Source organism: Peromyscus eremicus, chromosome 15 (genome assembly GCF_949786415.1).
Source record: "Peromyscus eremicus chromosome 15, PerEre_H2_v1, whole genome shotgun sequence".
NCBI lineage: Eukaryota > Metazoa > Chordata > Mammalia > Rodentia > Cricetidae > Peromyscus > Peromyscus eremicus.
The window spans coordinates 20,210,677-20,238,451 of NC_081431.1; the positions used below are offsets into that span (position 1 = coordinate 20,210,677).

General features: G+C 38.5%; 1 protein-coding gene across 2 annotated transcripts in view; it reads left to right on the plus strand.

Annotated features, from left to right (window-relative positions):
- Nucleotides 1-27,775, plus strand: part of Rgs7 (regulator of G protein signaling 7) — a 386,347-nt gene that overhangs the window by 265,455 nt on the left and 93,117 nt on the right. For both annotated transcript variants that reach the window (XM_059280689.1, XM_059280690.1), the window contains exon 3: nucleotides 11,166-11,216. In XM_059280689.1, the coding sequence (XP_059136672.1) occupies nucleotides 11,166-11,216 (51 nt within the window). The remainder of the gene's footprint in view (nucleotides 1-11,165; nucleotides 11,217-27,775) is intronic.

Genomic DNA, 27,775 nt, shown 5'->3' on the forward strand with positions numbered 1-27,775 from the left:
AATGATATTTACCTGGTCATGGAAACTCATTAAATAAGTAGCAAAAATGGAATGTTCTAATGGCTATTAGAAAGGTTTTCACACAAAATATTTCAGTAGTCAATTAAAAATCTTAGATCCTAGACACTAGTCCACTCTCATAATGAGCTCTATAGCTTTATAGATCTAAAATTTGTAGTTAAGGAGCTGGTCATGTCAAAATGGTGTGTGACTTCTGAGCAAACAGGAGCAATCTTCTGATCACCTCTGATTAGGCACTGAGGACTGTGCAGAGAAATGAATCCATCCAAGTCCATTTTGGTGAATCAATGAATTTATTGGGCATACTTACAGATCATGAGTGAGAATTTGCTTATAGCAACATGGATCTTCCAAAACAGCTACATCAACAAAAAGGTCATCTCATGGGTGATGACTCAGGAAAGCAGCATCCCTGGAGCTAATGCAAGATCTTCAGACAGCTCAACCAATGCTAGAGTCTCCTTACCCCAGCAAGTGTTTACTGTGGTATAACCCTGGGGACCTTGCCTTGTGAATCTTGTTTCTGCTTTCTAAGACTTACAAGTTTGGTTTACTTCCTGAATCTTATAAGCTTTCATTTATCATGGAACATGTTTCAATCCCCAGGGAATTAACTTGTTGCACACCACCACCTCTACCACTACTAACATTACTACCACCACCACCACATCTCTACCACCACACCTCCACCACCACCACCACCACCACCACCACCACAAGCACCGCCACCACCATTAATACCACCTATCCCTGAGTCAGTGCATACCCAGTTTTTATCATGAAACTCAGTAAGCTTTTTGGATAAAGCCAATCTTCTGCTAGTGCTGTACAGAATGCCATTGCTGTGCACCAATTAGTGATGAGCTCACTGGATGAGCTCTCTATGTGTGTGCTCAGAAGCAAACCCAAGACATTGTCTGAGAAAGTCTCCAAACATTTTGAAAAGGAACTACAGGCCTTGGAAAGTTAAACAGTAAACTATGTTTTAAAAGCATCCTTCTTTTTGTTTATTTAAAACAGAGTGTGATTGTTTCTTTGCTCCCCTCTATCCAGTCCCTCATGTCATCCCAGCATGTGTATTGAACCACCGATGATAAAACAGCAAGCCTGCTTATCACAGAGGGATGAGGGCTCTCAAGGGGAGCTAAGAGCAAATTCCTCATTGTTAGTGATGTAGCAAAAACAAGCTTCTTTGGTTCTATATACTGAAGCAAAGAAAAGCTCCAGGAAAGTGTACCATTCTGTTGACAGCAGTAATGGGGTGCCAGTCTGTCAGCATTTCTAATTACACTGTAAATGTTAACTCCATTACCCTTCTGTCTTCATCCCCATTTGCAACATAACAACCATCTTGCTTGTTTCCTCTCTGCTCACAGAAATGATCCAAAATTGCCTCTGTAGACAAAATATTATAATCTATTTGAGGGAAAACAGTGTTTGTACAATTCAAATGATATTTTCTCAAATATACAACCTGGAATTTGTTACAGTGCACAGATGAGTAAAAACACTTCTCTTTGTTCTTCAAGGCAAAGTAGAATGTTATAAAAATTTTTTTAACATTTATGTTTTATCCAAACTGAAAGGCTGGGTCAGTCTAACAGCTAATTTAGCTACAATGGATTTGTGGGAATGAGTGGTGTTGCATGCTGGTGGGGGGTGGGAGGTGGGGGATGAAGGGTGGGAGGTAGGGAGCGTGGGCACAGGACCCATTTGTCCACATCTTAATCCTGCAGAACTGGTGACTATACTCTTATTTGGGAAATGGGACTTTATAGATAGAATGAAATGAACAACTTTAATGATATCCTCCTGGGTTATATGAATGGGCCATGCATCTGGTGAAGAGAAATGTCTGTATAGGAGATAGAGCATGGAGAATAAATAGAAGACTATGTGAAGACTTAAGACCAACGTGAGTTCTGCTGCCTGTGAGAAATGTTGACAGCTGATAAAAGCCGGACGAGACAGGAATGATCAGTATGCATGCTCCAGTTAAGCCCATCCTTTTAGACTTCGGCTCTCCAGAACTGTGGGGGAATATATCCAAATTTCTTCATGCCACTAAGTTTCCCTTAGAAAATTAATATATGCATGTTGTATTGATTAGCTAGACCACAGCCCTGGAAACAGAAGTCATCAGATTAACCTGTGAAGCAGCTAGTTGAAACATTAGGAAATAAAATACATTTAACTATAAAAATGTTTGCGGTACTCTAAGTCAAATGAGTAAATCAATAATTATTTTGTTAAAATCGAGTCATACATTGAGTTTCCTTATACTTCTGTCTTCACCGAACTGTATTTTTTTATGTCTTTCTGCCGTCTTTGTTGTAGACCTGACTAAAAGAAGCGAGCAGTAATCGTGCCACAGCTCTCTCAAAATTTCCCCCACCAGACAATTTAGCTTGTTACTTTTGAATTCAGCCTCTCAACTTTTCAGGACATGGACGGAATGCAGCTTAGTTATTTGTCAGAAGGTACATGAATGGCTTCTACTCCAATTTCCAGTCAAGTTCTTTGTTCTCCTCAAACTTAGCTTGAGTAGAGCCTCCACTGTCCACATTTTCTCAGAATTCCACATCAGTCCAAATCCAATGACATACATTTTCTGGAGCTCTTTTCTTTATTCTTTTGTTGTAGTTATTGGGGTGGGGTGTGTGTGTGTGTGTGTGTGTGTGTGTGTGTGTGTGTGTGTATGTGTGTGTGTGTGTGTGTGTGTGTGTTTGAAAATTTTGCTGGGGAATTTAAACCTAATTCTGTATGATAAAAGCTCTCTCTTTATTGTATTTTATAGCCCACATTATCTTACCTGCCTTGTATGCTTCAGGTAATTTCTTTAAGACTCTTTTGAGGTATGTCTGCCAAATTCCAAATTAACAGGTTTTTTTTTGTTTTGTTTTGTTTTTGTTTTTTGTGAACACCTTTCTTGTAACCTGCAAAGTAAACAGTAATTATTACCTAGTTAAGGTCTGAACATATATATGAATTGAGTAAATGACATACTTGGTCTTCAATGTTGTCCTATGTTCTTATAGACATTATCTTGGGGTGACTCTTCAATCTGAAGAGACATATATAAGATGGGAAACTAGAACATGTCAGTGTCAAATATGACTCTGTCCTGATTCTTATTAGAGATGTAAAAACACTGCCTACTAGAAAGTGGTAGAGGGGGGAACCTGTCTAAGTGAAATTATTCCAAGAATATGATTGCTATTTCTTCAATTAAATTAACCATCATAAATGTACTTAATAATAATGGCAAAAGCAGTATAACCAAACATTAATAAAATTAACATAAAAATGAAATTTACATTTAGTATCATTGGTCAGTATGAAGTAATCATTTAATCTAAATGGCTTTTCTCACAGATTTAAATAGATTTGTTGGAGAAATCTTCATTTAAAAAAGAAAAAAAGGCCTCTAGATAGCATTACATAAGGGCTAACACAAATACATACAGCTGTTTAATCAATGCTACCTAGTTGTTAGGAGAATCACATACTGCATATCAGAAAGAGCAAGTGTAAGGGTCAAGGAAGCATTCATGGGGATGATTAGGGTTCACAGGTTCAGTACTGTTGGACTACATCCTCTCTGAATTTTAAAGCAAAACTTGAGAAACATAGATAATAAAAGATTATAGAGGGGTAAGACTCTTTTCAAAAAGAGAAGAGGGTGGGAATCTAGAATCTGCTATTGACAGCCCATCCCTTTAAAGTCTTTTATGTAGAGGAGACAATCACTGCCATTTCTAGAATGAGTGCCCAGTGACAGTGAGGTGACTTGAGGGCATTATCTTCTTCCCTTCCTAGGGTGGACACTGTCAAGAGTAGGATTTAACGGGGTTAATTACACTATCAAGCTGAAAATCCTGGTCAGATGCTGCCTCTCCAGAGTGCCATTACTTTGTTTTGTCCCTCCTGTCACTATGTCTTACTAATGGGATAAGTGAAGTCCTTTTAATTATGTACTGTGACACTGAGGAACTGGGGATAGGTAATATCTCTATAGTGCTACTTTCCAGTAACATCTTAAATCTCTTGATGAGGTCTTTGTTTCTTGTTGCACATGGGAAGGAGGTGGTTTGTCATCAGGGTGCATGATCCCAGTGGCAGACAGGAGTCATAGTGTGGAGAGCAGTGACCCCATCAGTTCCCTAATGCGGTTTATTTAAAATTGACCGTAGCGACAGAACTGCTATGGCTGGCATGCATATCTTTTCTTCTTCTGTATGGAGCCACTGATTTGAATGTCCTTGTGAGCCTCTTTTCCTTTTATTGATACAAAGATGGAACAGCAGGCACTAAGGGAAGACACGGGAAATGTGGCCCTTGTATATTTTGTGTAGCTGAGGATTTCTTGCTTAACCTGGGACTTTCTGTCACTCAGGCAGTTTCTTCTCAGCATCACTTCCCTTCTGCTTTTCTTCCCATGCCGATGCTTTGCTTTAGATTTGTCTATGTAGTCCAGGATAGCCTCAAACTAGCAGTTCTCCCTCAGCCTCCCAAGCCAACTTCTTCTTTCTCTTGAACATCATAGCTTTGTGGGAAGAGCCTTGGGCCATTGGTGAACTCCCAGCCTTGTTTGACTTTCATTGACTTGTCATATCCTGAGAAGTCTGCGGGACCTACCCTCTGCCCTAGCTACATGCTGTTCAATTTCTCACCATTGGCTGTAGGTTGTGGTCTGTCTCCTGGGCATGAGCAATGTAAAATTCATCTCCCCATATTCATCACTACTACTGCTACTTTCGTCTACAGATCCCCTCATGTCCAGTAGAAATATCCTGATTCATCTCTGCTACCCCATGCACCTGTGTTGCTGTATTTTATTTTTTCTTTTGGCGTAGGATCTTGCTATCCCAGGCTGGCCTAGAACTCACAATCTTCCCACCTTAGCCCCAAAAGTACTAAGATTAGAGGCCTGCCCCACTACACTCAACTCGTAATTTCCACCAGGCTTCCCTATCCATAACTCATGAAGTCATAGGAGATTTAGGACCTAGTCCAGTTTTCCCAGGTCCTCTTCAATCCATGCTGTAGACTTCTGTGGTTGCCACTTGCTTCACCCCTTCACTGGGCTGCCTGTCTTGACTATCTATCATTCCATCAGGCTAGGTCCACCTCTGGTACAGGAAGGACAGAGCACAAGCATCCTTCAATTTAAAAACTAAAAAACCTAAAGGTCTCTGGACCGTCTGGATTTTTCTGGAAGGATGGATTCCTGTCCTCTGAGAGTCAACAGCACACTTTCTGTGAAATATTGTACTGCAACTTGAAAAGAAATTGATAAATAAAGTTTTTTTGCTTCTTAGACTCACCCCAAAGAATGAGAATTGGGGAGCATACTCTCTTAGCTTTCTCTTAAAGGCTTTTGTCTGCTTGACTCCAAACAAAATTCATTTTATCTTACTTTTGGTGTGTATTCCATTGGGCTAAAGTGGAATGCATCATAGTCCTGCTTAGAGGCCAGAGCAGTCTGTGTGTGACTTACACAGATGTATGAAAACCATCTCACTGTATGGCTTTACCAGGCATTGGGCCACACTGACAGAGAGCCAACCTTGTGGGAAGGAAACTGATAAGAGTTGCTGATAAGATAATCAGTCTTTAATGGAGCTCACACCTCTCCACCATAGGTACCAAAAGTATGTTAATTTGAAGTCACAAAACCACAAAGAGGCTGATCTTATGAATGTTAACTAATGCATTGTTGCATTTTTGAAAGAGAAGCTTTTGATGTATGGGTTTTAATTTAATTTGTGCCTCTTGCCCTCTAGGGAAGCAAGAATTAAAAAAAAAATCCCATTTTGCAGTTTTATTCTTGGCATATTACAGGTACTCTTATTTCTTTCTTTGTATTGAACCTGTCAGGGAGCGATCAGCCCAGAGCAGGGTTCTTACTCCAGTGGGATGTTCTCCTGATGTGTCTGAATCACTGAATTCGGGGGTTCTCTGTGCTTAAATCCAGCAACGTGTAATTAGAAACAACAATTCATAAGAGAATCTCAATTCTTTGACTCTGTGACCAATACCCAGGTGGTGGGCTGGTGGTGTTACCTGATTTTCATTCTAAGAATCCACAGGATGTCACTCTAAAACAAGGTTTTCATTCCTGCACCTTGGCCCAGAAATTCCAAGTCCGTATTTTTCTCATTCTTTATCATTATCATCGTTGTCATCATCGTCACCTTCATTATCACTATAGACATTGTTATTTTCCTTTTTCTTTCACTGGTCACTCTGGAAAATCTGTCTTTGATACAGCAGTTTTCATAAGCAAACACATATGCCCTTTTCTCAGCTCACAGTCCAATGCAAAGGTCTTAAACACACCATGCATGTTTCCTATAATCTCTTTGTCCTTGGAGTATCTCACAATTCTGTTAATTTTGTACCACTTTCAAGATTCCTATTTCTCTCATACTCCTATCAGGATTCTGTCTTTGGGCTTTGGGATTTGTTATTCTTAGCCTGGAATCTTCTGCCCCAGATAGTCACATATTTAACTGTGTTTTTTTTTTTTCTTGATATTTGCAACTTACACCTTACTTCACCAGCAATGTGTGACTTTCTACACAGTATTCACAATGAGTTGACGCATTTAATTGCTTATTGTCTACTTACCCCCAACAAAAATATAATAATGATTTTTCTTACTGATATCTTCTGAGCTCTTAGGCTACAACTATCATGTAAAGTTGATTCAAAGAAAAGATGGAAGAGGGGTGTTAATCTCACACAAAGTAGATTTTACTATAGGAAAAGACATAAATAATAAAGAGGATTATTGAATTATTATAAACTGTTCATTCCTCCGGAGGAGACAGCAAATGTTAACTACATATGCCTGGAAGAGAGTGTTATAGCACACCAGAAGAAGTGGAGTGTCACCCCCTTCCTTGCCTTCTCTACTTCCATGTCACCTGTTCCACAAGCCCCCTTTCCTTATGACATTCCCGCCCATAATGGCTTCAGCTCTGAGATACCCAAGTTAATCATTCAAATCTAAACATTTGTCTAGGATCCAAATATTAGGGAGAACATGCAGAGTATCCATCTGGGCCAGGCTTACTTCACTCAGTATAATATTTTTCTAGTTCCATTTATTTATTTGAAAAATTTTATCATTTCATTTCTCTATAGTTTTAATTGTTGTAGACCAAGATTTAAAATAGATTTAATATCTATGCAGACAATCATATTTCTTTGATTATTTTTTATCAGTTGAGCTTTATATCTCATTCATGCTAACTATAGACAATTAGGGAAATGTGCTTTACATTCTAAGTTACATCCAGTTTCAAAGTGTATTGAGATGTTAAAACTATGAAAATTAAATTCTCTTTAAATGTACCTAGTGTATAACATTTCAGAAAAAAAGTTCCCAGATGTTCCTTTAGAGAATAAATTCTTTTTTGTAGATATGTACGGTTGTGATGAATGTATGTTGTGTACAGAGCCCTGTTCCTGTGCATATGCTATCCAGAGACCAAGGGGAAATGTCAGGTGATCTCCTCTGTCACTCTGTATTTCTCTTTTGAGACAGAGTCTCTTAGTTGAACCTGGAGTTAGGTTGCCTGGCAACTAGCAAGCCATAGCCATTTTTCTTCTTCACCTCCCTCAACACTGGGACTACAAGTATATGTAAGAGCCATACCCAGCTTTTTATGTGGGTGCTGAGATCCGATCCCATGCCCCCACAGTTGTGTGTATTCTCACATACTGATCATCTCTCCAGTAAATAGAAAGTAAATTCTTCACTTAAAAAATGCAATTATAAAAGCATAATCACACATACATCTACCACAAGGTCCCTTTAAATAGTTATTTTAGTGTGCATAAAATGTGTCTTCACATGCCAAAACAACAACAGAAAACCAAACCAAACCAAAAAAATCCTCATAATCTGCTCTTCAGGAATATAGTAACCCCACAGTGCAAACCCCATTTGAATACATATTCATTTTGTTAAATACATATTCATTTTATTAAAAAATCTAAGCTCCACCTCTTTTTTTATCCTGATGGAAATATAAGAAAGGAAGCTATAGTTTTTACCCCTTGCTGTCTGTCAAGATCCATTCTTTCAGTCTACCTATACAATGATATTTATGCTCTATGATCTCAAGATTCTCCTCTATTTTTATTGAAGACAAAAGGTACCCCCACCGTAAGCTGAAAGTCAGAAACTATGGAAGCACAGTATCAGCCTCAAACTTCTGGCTGGCTTTGGTTCCAGAGATGTAAACCCAAGAGCTATGAGCCTTCAGTTCACTTCATTGTTGAGGAAAAATGGCAAAGGCCAGCAAGCCTCTTGCCCTTCCTTGACTGCCTGTTGGTAGAGCTGGTCTTTGGGGGCCCAATGCAGTTAACTACAGTTGATGCTGTATGTTAATGATTACAATAATTGTATCATGTCTAAGCAATGGCATCTATTCACCTTTTACCTTATACTCCAGCTCTTGCATATTTCCTGGTCCCTCTTCTGCAATGTTCCAAGAGCCTTAGAGGGGGTGGTATAAGTGACTTATGTGGGGCTAGACCCATATCTGTTACCTATTTTATGTACTTTGGTCAGTCATGAATGCATCCACCCCCCTTCACTGGAAGGAGACACTTTTCTGATTAAGATTGGGAAATCCTTTTGACTTAAATTTTTCACTATTTAGCATGACCTTGTCTGTAGGATTGTGGCACACTGCCTTTATTAAGTTGAGATATGCCCTCTGTATCCTTACATTCTCCAGGACTTTTGTCATGTAGGATTGATGGATTTTGTCCAAGGGCTTTTCTGCCTCTAAGGAGATAATGATCATGTGGTTTCTATCTGAGTTTGTTTTGTGGTGGGTCACGTTTAATGATTTACTCATGTTGAGATATCCCCGTATCTTTGAGATGAAACTGGCTTGACCATGGTGGATGGTATTCTTGAATTCAGTTTGGAAATATTTTGGTGAGAAATTTTGAGTCTGTGTTCACCAAAGAGATTGGCCTATAATTTTCTCTTTTTTTTGTTGTGTCTTTGTCAAGTTTTAGTATCAGAGTAATACTGGCTTAGTAAAAAGAATTTGAAAATGTTCCTTTTCTATTTCACAGAATCACATGAGGAGGGTTGGCATTAGTTTTTCTTTGGAGAGCTGGTATAATTCTCTGCTGAATGTATCTGCACCTAGGTTTTGAAAAGGATACATTTTTAAGGGAGAAAATGAACCAGAGCAGTGGGAAAGTTCAGAAGCTGAAATGGCAAAAGCTATACAAGAGATGGGGCTTTTATGTCACATTTTGTGGACTCATATGTGTGTAGCATGTTTGTATGGACATGTCTGTTGATGTGGAATAACCTGTATATATGTGTATGAAGACCATGGATTGACATCAGGTGTCTCCCTTTATTATACTTTGCCTTATTGTGCTTTAGAAGTCATTGAGCCTGAATTTCTATTTCAGTTAGACTGGCTAGCCAGTAAGCCCTTACATCAGCCTACTCCATCTCCTGTTGCTGGAGTTGCAGGTGCATACTGCCACACCTGGCTTTTTCATGAGTCCTGCAGATCCAAAATCAGCTTCTCCTGCTTACCCACCAAGCCATCTACCAGCTCCTCATGGACTTTTTGCCTATTTTGCACAATGTGGACTTTGTCAATAGTGTCTGTCTGTTACATACAGTTCTGCATATGACTTTATTCATCTCTAGTCTCATTAGCACCTTACCTATCTCCCAGTGGGCATGGGTTTTAGTATTCCAATGGGGCATAGGTTACCTTGAGGCATGGTGAAGTGTCTCTGTACCTGGGCCACAGGCTCTAGCTAGTTCTAGTTGGCCTTGACTAGAGGGGAGTTTCCTCTTTGCCAATAGATTTTCTCAGATGCTCATTTTGCAGCCCCAGTCTAAGTCTTTCAGTATCTCATTCTCCTTACTCCTAACCCTGCTGTCCTACCTCTGTGCCTCAGGCTAGCCTGGGAACCACTGTGTAGTCCATAACAGCCTCAACCTTGCCAGCAAGCCCTCTTCAGCCTCCAGAGCACTGGAATCGTGGCAGTGAGTCAGCACTCCTGGCTTCTTCTTCTTCTTCTTTTTTTTTCAATTCTAGTTACATTCCTTAAAAGTACTTTGATTGTGTTATTTGTCTGCTGAAAAACATGTGCCTTATTTATAAGGAGAAAATAAATTCCAAATTTTTTTTAGCCATGAATTCTAGATCTGTCCAATGTGTATGTCTTCCTTTGACCATCAAATTCCTTTCCCTAGCACTCAATATACAAACAGAGAACAATAAATGGATTCTCCTGTTTTCTGTCATTTAATATGTTAGGTCCCTGCAGCTACTACATTTCTCTCCTTTTCCTAAGTCAAATGCAGTCTTTAGAATCGAGCAGATACTTCCTCATTTCTTGTTAGGAAGTGGAGGCCTGAATTGTTCCTTGTAAGCAGGGGCTCCACTTCAAATAGTCAGAGATGAACTTGAGAGTCTGATTTGAGGACTATCCTTTAAGGACGTGCTCACACAGCTGTGAGGTAGTATGGACCAGACTCCAATAAAGGATCCCAGGCATTTCAGTGAAGGGCTGATGTGGCTGCTGTCCCTGAGAAGACAAAAGTGCAGGCCAAGGGAAGTTCTCTAGGATCCATGAATCTTGGGGCTCTTGGAAACAAGGACCCTGCATGCAATCAGAACGAATAACACTATATGAAGTCACGGGGGCCTAAAGCCTCTAGGCATACTAATGACCCAAAGACAGTGTTGACTTGGCTTGACATAACTACAAGGACAAGATAAGGACAATCAGAAATGAGGAGGGGACCCTTCTGGAAGGTTGTACTCATGCCATGGTAAGATTTGTACCTGAAACATGACATTTAATAAATGTAATAATTAAAGCATTTAAATTAATGAAAGCATTATATATATGTATGTATATATAAAAAATCATAAATCATATTTAATAATATGCCATCTCACACCTTGGCTCCTTAGAGAAATATATTCTCACTGGCATTTTTGATACTCTGCGTGCGGACCATCCTTCACTGCTTATTGTAATGATTTACTAAAATGAGAACCAAAGAGGAGGGTTCTTAACATTATCATGTATAAACAAAAGGTTCACAGCTATTTGTGTTTTTCTTTTTCTAGGGTCAGACATTGTTCAGTGGTTAATAAAGAACTTAACTATAGAAGATCCAGGTAAATAAATCATTTTCCCATTGCTAGATTTTTTTCTTTGTGGTTTTGATAAATGAATTTTTCTGAAGGCTATTTAAAATCAAGCTAATTTCATGAAAATAAGCATAATTAAACTTGAACTATATGTTTAGTGTTTACACAAAGTCAACATACATTCAACTAAAATATATTTATATAATTTTCACATATGTAATGATCCATTTTATATTATTTAATTATGATTATTTGTGATTTTTAGAATAGATTATAAACACATAAATAATTGTATGCATAATTTGTAGCAAATTATTGTGAAATCATGAAATATCTCTTTAGGACACTTTAAAGTAAATCTCATTAATTTATCATTTGCTTTAGTTCTATTTTTGAACAAGATTTGAAAACTGTATGCTTTTTGTAATTCTGATTTTTGGTCATGTGTATGTATATTTAATACTCTCACTGAAATCCTGAATTCATTTACTCTGGTAGACAGGGTTAGTTCTGTGACAGAGCACTGAATTCCTAAGTTTGAAGAAACTTTTCAGCTTGTATTTTATGTTTCATGGAAGAAACTCTAACATTTATGAGGCATTCAAAGACTTTTGAAAAATGTGATGTGAAAGCCTTAACCTGTGGCCAGCTGTTTATGTTACTGAAATATAATGAAGCTCTGCTGCTTAGAGGAGATGCTGAGAATCTAATAGCTTTTAGGGCGCTGAAATTCTAGCAACAGGGAGGATACACATGGTGGAAGGCTGTGGGCAGCATACTGACCTGTACAACACTATCTACTGCCTGGCATCAAAGGTTTATGTCTTTTGTTCCCTCTCTGCTGATAACCACCTAAGAATTATTTAAACTTAATAGTACATGAGGATAAAATGATTTTGCCTTTTGTGATAGTTTAAAAAAACTATTCCATCAGAAAATGTGGCTTGAATTCTGTATATATCAATCTATATATACCCATGCTCAGTTGATACATGAGCTTTGAAAATATTTCTCTAGTCGGTTTAGAGAGATTAAAAGCATCAGCTAAAGAATGAAGCAGCTATTGTACAACACTGCACTGTCACTAAGTGGGAGAGGATGTAATTATAGTGAAAGGAAGCCACACTTTTAGCAAGTTCACGGTTCAATTTTATCCATTGGTATTCCTGATTTGCATAACTATAAGCCGTTCAGAAAATTATCCCAAAATGTACTACTGATTTGCAACCAACAACAGTAATAATATAGAGCAAAGCATTAAAGATGAATTCAAAAGATTATGTTTCAGTAACAATTTGATAGTTTTGCCTTTTAAAATTTTGGTGTGGAATCCATCCTGTAGTCCATGCAGACCTGAAACTTACCATGCAGTTCAAGCTCTTCAGTTATGTTATGACAAGCTAGAAAAGACTGTTTTTAACTTGTTGGTTTATTTTTTTGAATGAACAAGTTTACCCTATGTGGAGTATAAGCCTCTCTGCTAGGTTTTAAGAAATGTAAAAGAAGCACAAGGGATTGTAACATTGTATACACAGTCTTCTCTCATGAAGTGCAGTTAGCAATGTAGTTGGCATTAAGAAAGTTACTTTGATGGTCCTGTGAATGGAGCTGTTTAGAAGGGAGACTGTGTTGTTATTATAATGTCTGGTCTACTTTGGACCTCACTGATGTCCTGAATCAGTTTTAAAATGAAAGAGAATCTAATGCCTGGTTCCTGCCTGTCTAGTGTTCTATCTGGTAGCAAAATGCTGTTTGATAGCCTTAATGGGCAATTTGGAGTTCTAAACGTTGGTAATTTGTTGAAAGAAGATTTTGTGAAAACCAGCTGAAAAATAAGATCAATTGTGCAATGGTCCATGTGGAACAAAGTGAGTTCATGATCTACAGGGCTTGTCCAAGACCAAGGAACACATATTGTTTGCACATTAGTATTTAACACTTTGTTAACCAATGCCTGTGTGCCTCTCACATCCATTAAAGCAATTTAGTATCATCAGACACTGAGGCAAAACATACTGTTCCTTTTATAAAATAAAACTCCATCATCTTTTAGTGAGAATTTAAGATTTTTCTTAGTTATATTGGCATGTGCATATATACATTTTGTACACATACACAATAAAACTATTTTGGTTACTTTTGTATTGCTGTAAAGCAACATCATGACTAAGACAACTTGTAAAAAATATTAAATTGGGGGGCTTCTTTACAGTTTCAGAGGTGTAATCCATGACCTTCATGGTGGGGAACATGGCAGCACACAGGCAGGCATGTCTCTGAGAGCTCACATCTTATCTGCAAGACAGAAGGAGAAAGAAAGCATTTTTACTGGAGCTGGCATGGGCTTTTTAAACCTTCAAGCCTATGTCCAGTGACACACCTCCTTCAAAAGGCCACACCTCCTAATCCTTCCCAAAACAGTCCACCAACTAGGGACCAATCACTCAAATGTATGAGCCTATGAGAGGGGGCCATTCTCACAAAAACCTCCACATATCCATACAAGATTTGTCTAATATGTCAGGTTTCTACTACATTCCAGCCTACTTTTGTAATGTCATAATAGAAAATATATGAAATAAGAAGATCTGTTTCTTTGGCTTAGTCACACCTTTGTTCATTTAAAAAAATATTTTTAATTCTTACTTCAGACTCTGGGAAAACTTCCCCCCCCCCCTTGATGAATGATTGATTCAAAGCATTCTTCTTCTTTCTCTTTCTCTTTTCACTGGTTTGGTCTCTGTCTCTCTCAATGTCTTTTAACTCTTTATCTACAATGTTGACCTGTGCAGATTCCTACCTAGGTCATTGCCTATCTTTTTGTCCATCAACACACACCGTTGCTAAGTAACAAATTCCTAAGAATTCCAAAATGTCTACTGTCTTATACTCTTGCTGATTTCTCCATGACGGACGTTCTGTACATCCATGCAATGTCTATTTGGGTGTTTTTGCTGGGAGGTAAACACAACACAACTCAACACAGAGTGGAGACTTACTCTTGCTCCTGTCTCCTGTGTTCCCCTGTTCAGCTGGAGAGTTAAGTATATGCTGTTGCATGTATACATGAGGTCTGTTCAGTGACTAGTCTGGGAAAAGAGAACAAAACAAAGAAAAACAAACAGCAACCATAAAACAAAAGTTAATAAAAAACTGCCTGATCTCAGTCTCTCCTGAGATTTTTCAGTGTCTATTACTGGTGTTTCTAGTCAGTGGCCCATTCAGTGATTCCTTATTGCTACTTCTATGTACTGACAACTGTCCTTTGGCCAGGCTTTTTGTGGGAGCATAGCAACAGACCTGCCTGACACAAGAAGTCTATCCTAAAATCTACCCCTAAAATCAATCCCATTTCCTTTCCTATTTTAGACTTAGTTGAAAGAAGGTAATTCTACTTTCTTACCATTTCTGGGTCCAGGGTTCTCTATAGCTTTCCATCTGAGACAGTCCACATTGTTCTTACATTATTAGACTTCTGGGTATCTCATGGAAAACAGCATATTCTTCTCTACTCTTCTCTTAAATATAATAATTTTTGCTTATTTTCCTAATTGCCTAAAACTATTCTTTAATGTTAATTAATTTATTCTTGCTCTCTGATAAACCAAAGTTTATGATAAACTCCATCAAACCTTCAGAGTAAGCACACATTCCATTTAGCTCACAATTCTGTGATTCCCGTGATCATCTCCAGTGGCCTGAGTTGACTTGATTATTTTCTGCTTTGCTCTGTGAAACACTGGAGTCAGCTGGTAGGACACGAGCTCAGATTTTTGGCATGTAGAAATTTGCTAGTTTGCTATCTAGGTAGTTCTTATTCTCTCATCCTGCAACCTGCTCACTCTACCTTCTCACCATGTTCTCAGGATCCAACATACTGTGAATTCTTGCTCATGCTACATTCACTATGATCCCATTCATGAAGGCAAACACTGTGAATTCAGAAATCACATTTGTACTTGCTCTGCCTCTTAACTCTGCCCTCTGGAGTAAATATTAACAATATTTTTTGGTTAGGTTTGCAAGATCTATCTCCCATACCTGTGGCAAAGCTTATTGAGGGACACCAAGGATTCCTTGATGTCATTTTGCTCATTTGCTATCTTGGCCTCATCTCACTGGAGGCTTATGATGCTACACTGACCAAAACAAAGAGTCTGAGCAGCTAGGGTCTAAAATGGGCTTCTCTATGCCTGCAGTATCACAGTGTGCTCTCTACTATTCCTTGAGTGGCACCTAACTGCTTCTCTCTCTTCTAGCCTTACACGACCTGTCCCATGCTGCTTGAGATTCTTGTCTTCTTTATGAGGCCTCCAACATAGACGATGTCCCTAGGTTTTGAACCCAGGGAGTCTTGATTCCCATGCTAGCTGGTCAGTGGCTTGATTGAGTTAATGTCTCTAATTGCCCCCCTATGTTAAAAATGCTTTAGTACTGTGTGTAGCTTGAGTTTTCCTGCCTGGCCCACAGTCAGGATAAATCTCTCCCACCTGCCAGTCCCACAACCGCTCAGACCCGACCGAGTAAACACAGAGACTTATATTGGTTACAAACTGTATGGCCGTGGCAGGCTTTTTGCTAACTGTTCTTACAGTTTAAATTAATTCATTTCCATAAATCTATCCCTTGCCACATGGCTCGTGGCTTACCAGGATCTTCACATGCAGCTTGTCATGGTGGCGGCTGGCAGTGTCTCTCTGCCTCAGCCTTCCACTTCCCAGCTTTATTCTCCTCCTTGCCCCGCCTATACTTCCTGCCTAGCCAACGGCCAATCAATGTTTTATTGATTAATCAGCAACACATTTGCCATACATCCCACAGCAACTGTGTTTTGTAAAGCTTAAGTGAGTCAGTGTGGAAGTAGGCCAAAATCTTCATTTTATTTTTAAATTGCACTTTTTAACTTTCTGCAAAGATGTTTATCTGAACTGAATTTTTTTTTAATAGATGCCATTTTATACTTGCCTTTAAACACAACCAATGCCATGAAATCTTCAGTTCCCATTGGCTGTTCTTTTGGCCACGAGCTTCAGGAATAGTGCCAGTTGATACTACTCCATCTGTCTGTTGGTTATTGGGGTTAACTTTCTCTTTTCTTCTTTTCACATGTGTTGCTCTTATCAATTCATTTGAACAGACATCATAGTGGAAGGCATACATTTTCTCTAACTGTTAAATTGGAGTGTTAGAGTTGATTAGTTTTCAACAATGAATTAATTTTGTTAACAATGGGAGTTGTCCTTAGTGTTATCAAGTATATTTCCAAGTGTATTGCACCAATGCTTCAGGCCTTGCTCATCTAAATAAAACAGGAGATGCAGAAATTAAGAAACACTAAGCTCATTGACTAACTAAACCTGGTGCTTTTATACAAAGCGTGAAGTGAAGGCAGAAAATAAGGTTAGGTACAGATATAAAATTATCCAACATACAAACTTAATTTGAAATAGCCACAAAACATCTCAGGGCAGCTAAATGGCTCAGTGAGTAAAGGCTCTTACTGTCAAGCCTTACCATAAGAGTTTGACTCCCAGGCCCCACACAGTAGAAAAAGAGAACTAACTCCTACAAGTTGTCCTCTAACCTCCAGAGATGCATTGTGGTACTCCCCCAAACACAAATAAATAAACAAACAACTGTAATAAAAAGGTCTTTTAGAAGAGTTATCTTTTATGAAACTACAATGAAAAAGTCAAGATTGATAGCCAACCAGAAGTTTAAATTGTGCATTAGCAGCCAGTTAGTGACTAGACTGTCACTGAATGAATTAAATCAACTCATCATAGGAACCATTATAGAATCGATCATCTGCATTCCAAAACCAGCTGCAGTCCTCTGAAGAAAGCACTCTAAATCCTGTTAGTTCACTTAATGAGAGTCCATTATCAATGGCCTCTGTGTTCTGTTTACCTGATGGTATCTAGTTGGACTGCAACTGATCTCACAGCCATTGGAACTTGGGAAGAAGGTAATGTCCCTGTGTTGCTTGATGATTTTGGATTTGTATTTTATGCACTTCTGAATCATTTAAGCCAGTTATTTATTTTGATTATTATATCAATATCATGAAGTAGCAGATATTTTATGATTTTACTGTTGGAAAACCAACAGAGAAAATTGTGAAGCTCAAAGTTGCTCAAAAAATAGAAGTAGAACCTTGGTTTCTTACTCTCTCTGCTCTGTACATCTTCACCTTGTTGAACAGTTATTTCTAATCTGAATTTTACTTTTCCATAAAGGGTGGTTACTATGATAGAGAGAGGCATGGACCCACTTGATGGGGTGACATATGACATGGTGGGGTTTTTTTAAATATTAATTTGATATTGTTGGACTTGACATAATACTTATAGTCATTTTCTGGGCACATTCTGTTATTAGAGTCATTTTCTGCATATCAGTATTCCTGTGTTTTACAGTAAATAAAAAGAAATCTTTTCTGCATATATTCAGATTGTTTCAAATGATAATCTTGTGTGGTAGAAGCATTTGAAACATCTTGCAAATAACCACCCAAAACCTCATGAGCTCATAAAAATATCTTCTTGTACATTCTGCAAGCTATCATGCCAATCTGCAATAAATTAAAGTGACTGGTTTATTACTGTTCTAGTCCTGGCAAATCATTACAATGCAAACATTCTGGGTTTTTAAGGCATCATTTAACATTGATGCAAGATGTCCTGGGTCAGAGCCTTCATATATCCCTCTAGCAACATTGTTTGAAGTGGTTTTAAGATAATATGTATTACCCACAGGTCTCTCTTGAAAAGGTGTATTTTATGTTATGAATAATGCTTCAAGAAATAAAAGCTTATTGGTGTTCTTATATCTCTTAATATCTGCTTGTGTAAATTACTTTTCCTGTTACTATGACAAAATACCATGACAAAAGTGCTTCATGAAGGAAGGTTTTGTTTTAGTGAACAAAATGTTCAAGGGTACAGTCTACACCAGTGGAGAAGCAAAGGCAGCAGGACCATGAAGCAGCTGGTCACATTGCTTCCATAGTCCGGAAGAAGGGAGAGGTAGATCATCCTTCTTGGTTAGTTTCTCTCTCTTTCTGAAGTCTAGGATCTAAATCCAAAGAGTAGTAACACCCTTCTTTAGGATGGGTCTTCTCACCTCAGTTAAGCTGATCAAGTTAATTCTTCTCAGATATGCTCAGAGGCTAACATAATATAAATAATCCTTCACAAGTGTATCTATAGGCTTGTTTTCCAGATTGTTCTGGATTCTGTCAAGATGAGAATATTACCTACTGCAGCTACTCTTAATACATGTTCCTGTTCCTAAAGCCAGAGAGCTTCAGCTATACAAGGAATCCTATATGTTCCTCTAATTATTTCCTATGAGATACATAAGGACCAGATTTTCCTGTGTGTATTTATTTCATTATATTAATGGCTTCTTTTAAGAGCCAATATATGGAAAATTCCTTTTTCCATATATTCATTTGGCAATCACCTTTATCCATTCAGCCTGAAATAATACAAAGCAATACATTGTCTTAATTAGTAGATGCATTCAATTTTTATGGTCATGGAAGCTGGCCAGTATAAGATTAGGGCACTGGCACATTTGGTGCTAAAGTTCACTTCCTGGTTCACAGACAGCTTTGTCTCAACATGGCCTACCCTGGAAGAAGGAGAAAGAGAGGGAGCTCTCTGGGCTCCTTTAGAAGTACATCAACCTAGTGAGTAAGGTTCGGTCTCATATGCTAAGCCTATACTTAGCATTTTCAATGGACTACTTCCTTCCTTACTGGAACAAGTGACCTCAGTTTGCATCAACTCACCTAATTATAATTGTTCTAAACAACTAAATACCAAAACTGGTTGTCACATGTCATAAGGATAATAAGGGAGAGAGTCAATATTTAAAACTGGAAACATTTATTTTCAAAATAAGGACATTTGGTTCAGGGGAGATGGATGGCTCAGGGGTTAAATGCTTGTTCTGCAGGCTTGAGGACCTAAGTGTGGATTACCAGCTGGGCCCAGTCCCAGAACTGGTGCGTCCTGGGGCCTTGCTCCCCAGCCATTCTACCTGAAACATCTAGCATTCTGTCCACTGAGAGACTATGTCTCAATAAATAAATAATAAGATGGACAAGCAACTGAGGAAAACATCTGGATATGCAGCATTTAGACCATTGGTAGTGAGGACAACAGGGTGTATTTGTTTGTGTGTCAATGGGTGCCCAGCTCTCCTGCAGGCATCTCTGTTTTGGTTTGTACAGCCCATGTCTTAGTCACTGGTCTGTTGCTATGATGAGATACTATGGGCCTGATATGTGCTTTTGAAACCTCAAAGTCCACATCCAGTGACACACTTCCTCCAGCAAAACCACACCTACTCTAACAAGGCCACGCCTCCCAATCCTTCTTAAATAGTGTCACTCAATGGTAACTAAGCACTCAAATGTGGGCCTATTGTAGCCATTCTTATTTAAACCACCACAACCCTTTATCCCCAAATACCTGTCCTAGAGTTACGTGACTTCTCTTGTATTTACTTATCTGATTGGTTTATGTATGTATGGCTTACTGAATTTGGTAGCAATTAGGGACCCCACCAAGGCTGTAGGAAACCTAATTAGAACTTCTATCTTTTCTGTTATGAAACTTGCACAGTTGTTCCACATTTAAAGGAATGTTGTGAGCAGCTGTCCGACTCCACTTAGAAATACTTCCTTTTGCAGTACAGAATGATAAATTTTCATTGTCTATTGGAAAAATTCCTCCACAGACCAACTGAAAAAAATACAAAACTGTCTGATTATGTTATCTAGTTCCCCAGTCACTAGTTGGCTTTGCTTTCTTCTTAACTTTCTGTCAGGTTAATATTTTGGAACATTTGAATTCCTTTTATAAAACAATTTGAATTTGCATTTACAGAAAAAAACATAAAACATAAACAATTTTAGTAGCATTCATTTTTTTCCACCTTTTTTGAGGTAGAATTAACAAAATTGGATACAATTAAGGTCACAAGTTGATGCATTGAGATACATTGTGAAATGATTGCTGTAATCAAATTAATTAACATAGCCACAGCTTTCCTGAGTTACTTTTTTCCCCTTTTAATGTTGCAGGAATACATAGGATTTACTCTCTTAACAAATTTCAAGTATGCATCAGCATCACAGCAGGTCTGTGGGCTAATCACTCCCCTGGCCTGAGGAAGTTGCTGTCTTCACCTCAGTGAGTTTACTCAAAGGATCAGATCTATGTTTAGACCTTGAAAGTGCAGTGTGAGCATGGGAGCTAGGTACAGAGCTCCAGGCAGCAGACTGGAAGATGGCATGGGGTGAGTGAGAGACACCCATTAAATGGCCCAGTTGGCCCCCATCTCCCTAGGGGCCCATTGTCCATAGATAGACCCCACATTCACATAGGTCTCAATCAGCTGTTTGTGCTTTCTCTCATAAACAATTTTAACAGGAGGAGAATGCAGGAAATCATAAAGGGGAGACAAAGAAAATGGGATTTGACAAAACTAATAAGGCCTAGAGCATGGGGCATCATCTGAAGATAAGCTTGATTCATCGGCCCTGCCAATCAGCAAATGGCAGGGAAATTAAGTGATTACATCTCTTGTCTGGCCAGACCCAGGCACAGTTGTGTAAGAGCTGTCTGGAGCCAGGCCTCTTTATCCTTTACTAAAGAGAACACACTACTTTTATTTCTCCACCTGAGAGAGGGGTTAAAGTCTCTTCCCTCAGTGTTTGAACTGAGTACAATGCTATCTGCTCTATCTCTATGTCATAGTTTACAAGCTTTCCTTTGGTTCCAACTAAGAATGGCGTGAGATGCTAGCTACAGAAGTATATAAAGCATGGCACTGGTGGGCTCTTTGTAACCTGAGTACAGATCTTTCTGTGATAAGATGTCCCAACTCTTTCACCATCACTTGGCCACAAATCATACATGCAGTCTTATTTTGACAGTCAAGTGATCATCCCTTGTAAAATGAGTATAAGAAGTGCCTTTGTTATGGAGCACGTGAGTTCAAATTTTAAATTTGTAAATCCCCCTTTTAAACAAGGGGGTCTTAAGTTAAGGACTAAAATGCTTTTTAAATGGTTGAAGTTATCTTCCAATTCTGTTGATTGAAGCATTTGGGATTATTCAGAATCCCTGGTCCCTACTGTACTCACTAACACCTATGCAGTGAGACCCATTAGAGTACATTAAGCTCACCATATAGAGTTCTGATTAAGTCATTTTATAGGAGGCAATGCCCAGACTTTACATACTTTCTGTCAGTCATTGCTCTTTTGACTGAAACTAATGTTTTGGAAGATCTGTCTATGTCACTGATTGTACTGAATTCCCCAAGGGGAATTTTCAGCAAACCTGACACTTGATTCTTCCTTTGCTGAGGGTCCTGTACTTCTATGTGAGAAATGGTGGACCTGCCACTCTTCACGCTGCTTCCGGCAACCCTAGCAGTGAACCATGGGTGTTCTCTAAAGGAACACTAGAATTCTCTGCCATTTTATTATATTCCCCTGATGCTGGCTTGGTAGGTAGTTTAGCAGCCAGTGCTTAGGAACAATGTCAGATGTCACAGGTAGTGCCTTATAATGTACATTTTTAAAGTTGTTTGAATTCTTAAAGAGCAATAGACATTCATTCTTGGTAATTAAGAAAATCACAAAAATTAAAAAAGAAACAAATAAAGTATATTTATAGGTGTCTCTCCCAGAGAGACACTTAAAATTCTAGCACATCTATGCAGTCTTATTTGAAAGCTTCACCTTGACCGTGTCCTCAACTGACCTTTTTCAATCTCTACTTCTCACAATGGCCTTCTACTGCCATTAGTGTGGCCCCAGGCTGGGGTATCACCCTACCCCTCTTGTCATAAAGTTCCTCCTTCTCTCTAGACTTACAGTGATCTCTTACTCAAGCTTTTGCTAGATTACAGTCTCAGTGACGATGAAAGAAAAATACAACACATTAAATGTGGCTTCTTCACAGCTCTGTCTCACCTTGAGTCCTATTAAAAACCAATTCTCTTTGGTTGTTAGATCTGGAGACAGTAACCAACAGCTCCAAAACTAAAGTGAGTTGTGATGGAGAGAAAAGAGTAAAATTTTCCTTCATCTTACTCTTAACCACAGTTTATGAATTTATATACCTGATTCAGGTTAATCTTCACCAATGACATTATAAGGATGGTTTTCTTTCCAAGAACATTGCCTTTTTAAGACAATTCTTACTATGCAAGTCCTGTGTGGCTTTAAACTCACCATCTTCCTGCCTCAGCATCCAAAGGACATCTTTACATGTAAAGCATCATTGTTGATATGGACTGTCCCTCTGCTGACACATGATGGTCTGTTTTGGGGGGATTTGCTAAGATTTGGGGTACATTCACTAGAATATATGCTTTGTAAATGGAGAGATGTAGTTGGAAGCTTTTCTGCATCCTGCCTGGCCTGTGATCAGGACAAATCTCTCCCACATAGTCCCACAGCCTTTTATAAAATAATCACACACTGGCTTACTATTATTTATAACTGCTTGGCCATTAGCTCAGGCTTATTACTGACTAGCTCTTGCACTTAAACCCATAATTCTTACCTATGTTTAGCCATGTGGCTTGGTACCTTTTCTCAGTTTTGCCTTGTCATCTTGCTTCCTCTGTTTCTGGCTGTTGACTCCTGACTCAGCCTTCCTCTTCCCAGAATTCCCCTTGTGTGCTTATCCTGCCTTTATTTTCTGCCTGGCTACCAGCCAATCGGCATTTTATTTATCAACCAATCAGAGCAACACACATTCACAGCATACAGGACAACACCCCACAGCAGAGAGACTGTTTCTCTGTCTCCTATACAGTGCCTGATATGTATCTTATTACAATAAATGTTGTTGAATTCAACATACTTAACAGAGACTACTGACATTTAAAAAAAATTGTTTTTAATCTTTAACATTTCATTTAACAATACAGTAGAGGCATTTCCACATTCACAGTACAAGTTTTGGCTGGAGGTTTTCCTCAAAGCGAAAAGCCCCTGAGTCCACAGCTTTCCATGACACAGAAAATGTTTAATTATAGAAAGGAAACAGGGTCATCACCCATAAGTTTCAAATGATCTCTTTATCTTTAAGAAAGCGAAGAGAGGCTGCCCAGGACTGAAAAAAAAAATGCTCAGCATACTTCAAAAGAGTCTAACCAAGTTTCTTTTATTTCAAGGAAAGTAAAGTTTACAAATACTGACTCCTGTCAGTATATAGCATGAGGTGTCATATGCAATGTACAGAAGTCGAGAAACCCAGGGGAGGTCGCCATGATACTCTCCAAAAAATTCTTCAGTTAGACATTAATCTTTAGGCCTAAAATTATATTATTTCAATGAAGTGATGGCTGCAGGCCATGCTTTGATTTTACCCCTGTGATTTTTTTTTAAAGAAGTTAAAATCCTTAGAAAGTATCCTGGCATCCTGCAGATAGATGTTCTGACCTCTTAAACATGGTTTAAGTGATCAAGGTTGGGTCTTTTACTGTTAGGTTAAAAATGTGATACTTCTGGGTCTATCTTTTTGTGTTGTTCATAGAGAAGAGTTAGGTCAGCATTCCTGGAATGATTGGCTTGTGCTGGAGAGAGAGGAAGGTAAGATAGAGGCTCTGGCTGGTTGAGACACTCAGTGCCCAGCATTTCCCACAAAATTAGCTGCACAGTCTAGCAGGCAGTTCAGTCCTGGAGAGGGAGAACATCTTGTCCCTCTATAGTAGTTAAATTTCCACAGCTTTGTCTTTTTATGACCATTAGCTCTTTGTTTTATTAGTGCTTTCCCACTCCCAGCTGGTCCCCTAAATTTGACAAATGAGTCTGATTTGCAAAGAGATATCCAATGGCAGCCTAATAAATGTTTGGTCACTGGTGTGGTACTGTAAACAGGAATACATTGCTGAAAATATAAGAGACTTCTTTATCTGATGCTTCATTTGCTAAGGTTCAAACCAAGACCAGCTAAAATGTCCTTACCTGGAAATAATGACATTGTACCCTGACGTGCCACCAAGCCCTTTAGAAGAGAAAAGAGAGCAGACAATGGAGCAGGAAGAGCCTGGCAGCTGGACTCCCATCCTTCCATAACACTGCCATCCCCACTTTTTCCTCTCACTCCCACCCCCACTGCTGGGAAGTAGTACTCATGGCAGCTACTCCTAATGCTGATAGATGCTCCTTCCCACTTGAATCTCGTGCTCATTTTATTGGTGCCTACTTTACATATTCACTTAATGTAAGGAGATCTTAGGGACACAGCTTCTAAAGAGTGCCATCAAATATTAACTAATGCTTGGTGATAGGGAACAAACATCCCCGCCAAATTATTTACTTCAGTCAGGGGAAGTCTGAAGAAAAGATTCAAGTAAGTTGGCAGTAAGGTGTAAGGTTTTAAAATGAAAGAGTGTTTAGAGACATGTGTGTATATATGAATACATATATTCATCATACAGATCACTATTGCTTAGGTCATATTATACAACTGATGTGGAAATTCTCCTTGCATCTTAACTCAGCACCTTTGTGGAATATTGTCTATGAATATTGAGGGTATTAGAGGTCTGAGAGAATGTTGATTAAAAGATACAAACATAGGGCCATAAAAAAAAAGAGCTGAAAGCATTTTCTCGGGACATGTGAGTGTATACAGAGCACAGTTCCATGTAATACTCATTTCAACTTTGAAGACTTTTATCTGATGACAGTCTAGATGTTCTGAACAGAGAATGGGACTCAGGGTTAGACCATACCCAGCCAAGACATTAGAGGGAGTCTCTGGAAGGGAAAATTTTTCCAATTAATGGGGTGTTAAGAAAACAAATGAGTGTTCTTTTCAGAGGTCTTCAGAAATAAATTTGCTATCTTGTCTTTTTAGTGATCAAAAATATCATAACTCATGTTAGAACAGAAAAAGCCCTTTGTTCAGTTATAAAATAAAAAAATGTAAAATCACTCCCTGAACTCTAACCAGACAGACAATGTTTGCAGATGGGGCTCTTCATATGTTTAATCAGTTATTGAAGCACTCACAGAACATGCTCACGTCTGCATATGTCAGAGGTGCATTGGTGTTAAAATACTCAAGGCATTGGGAAAATCAATACACCAACATACAAGCCATTTAGATGCTTCCACCAAGAAAGGTTTTTAATGTCCTCCCGTATTATCTCAATGCTGCCACTAAGAGAAAGTATAATACAAGACCACCACCCTGTCTATACTGAAATCATGCCAGTGGTTCTGAATGGTCACTCAGGGTTAGGGATTACTGCTACTGAAACCTGCTGGCTTCCTACCCATCAGGGCTTTAAGGTGTTGTATTTCCTAGTTAGAGTTACTTCTTATTCAGTAGAATGATCATTTAAAGTATTATCTATTTCCCTTAGTCTTGCTGTCTTACTGTAGTTTCTTGCTGCAATGTTTTGAAGGAAATAAAAGGCAAGGAAGAAATTTCTCTCTAATATTCTAACTCCTCTGCAACCCAAGGGTACTCATCTTGCCCATTTTCCATCATCCTTGAGCTTGTCTGTGCTCATCATATCCCCTGACATCACCATCAGGTAATCATTCCATATTTTACTTTTTAATCAACAACCCTAACCTGTGATCTGCTAATTGGCTTACTACATTTCTTTCCACTATAAAACATTCCTACATGATTCCATGGTGTTTTCTTGCTATTGTCCTGTTCCATTCTGATTTTACAAACTCAGTCACATTTATTAACATAACCCCTCTCTAATCTCAGTTCATTAGAATATTGTTTGTATCCCTCTCCTATAGAGTGAAAGTTTATTTGCTTTGGTCATTAATGTCTTATTGTTAATAAATCAATCATCATGTCTTGGTTCTTGATGTGAACTCTTGGCTGCATATTTTTTCTTTTCTCTTATTGCTCCACTGCCTGCTGCACCATAGTTTGATTCTATGACACATCATTATCCTTCATAGCAATCCCTTAGATGCCTAGGTCTTAGAGGCTTGGGCATAAGATTCATTATGTATTAGCTCTCCACACCTGTACTTCCTCAATTTGCTCATGATGGTCGTGACTCCTGCTACAAATATACATCTACACTCCCTTCTTAACATCTAAAGTACAGGTCCAACAGTCCTTTGCAGATCTCAACTTGGATGTATCATAGGCATCTTGTATGCAACCATCCTAAAATTGATCTTGTCATTACATTCTCAAATCAATGTAGAGACTGCCTCTAAAATATTTCTCCAGTCTGTTCACCAGTCTCTCCACTGCCTCTCACATCTCACTGAGAACTGCCACAAATTTCTAGCTTATACCAAGTTAGCCCCACATACTCAAGGTTCTGTGTGCATGGATGAATGTATAAAATTGTGGATAGAAAATATTATAATAAAGTCCCATTTATACTGAAAATATGTAGATATTTCTCTTATTACTTCTTTAAACAGAAAAATATAATAACTATTCATACAGTCTTTACATTTTATTGGGTATTTGAGTAATTTAGAGGTTATTTGGGGGTACTTGGGAAGATATGCAAATATTATTCTGCTTTATCTGAGACTTAGGGATCCTCATAATACTGTATCCTCAGGGATTCCTGGAACCAAACTCCTAATAGATACTGAGGGACAATGGTACCTTCCTTTTTTGTTTCATATCAGTAAATTCAATTCTCTGAAGCAACAATAACAATAATCTTGCTGAAACTCAGATTTAATTACACCTCTTCCAAAGCTCTGTAACTCTAATGAACTGTCATTGCTTTGAAGGAATGTATAGGCAAAAACATCAAGTAAGTGAACACTTAACTACAAAATCTAAAACTTTCAACAGAGTAAGTGCAATGTGTTCTGGAAACACACTGCTTATATTTAAAACACATAGTCTTTTGCAATGGAGCCATATTTATCTTTGTATCTCCTGAGATCACTGTTTCTCAACCCACACTGTGCCTTCCAACCACCACCAACCTGCTAGTTGCTTCTCAAATGGCATTGCTGCATATCCTTGATCACCATGAACGCTATCACCTGCATATATGCTGCTGTAGTTGTTTGGAACCTCTTCTTACTTTGTAACTCCTGTTCTTGTTTTGTTGTTGTTGTTGTTTTTCAAGACTTGAACTAAATACCAACTCTGCTAGGAAACTTTTCTGAGCTCCCAAGATTAGATGGGACTGTTTCTTTACTGTGTTTCCGAAATACATGGAACTTATCACTGTTAAAATTATTTTTCAACTTTGTGGTTAACTATCTATTTATTTCTTGGTTTTATCTATTAAATAAATTGTAAAGGCTGAGCCTTTGTTCTGTTTCTTTCTCCCATGAATGAAGTACATGATGATTGAGTTATACATTTGGTAATCAAACATTTGAAATTATGTGCACTTGTCAAAGGAAAAAAAAAACAGTAAAGAAAGAGGTAAAGAAACATGTCATAATGGAGACATCAAAGAGAAGCATGAGATGGAACCGAAACCAGTGGGAAAGGCTGCAGGGCAGATAGAGTTGTGAAAATCTGAGCAGCCAAGAAGGGGGTAACTTAGGAGAGGATTGCAGAAGAACATCTATAGGA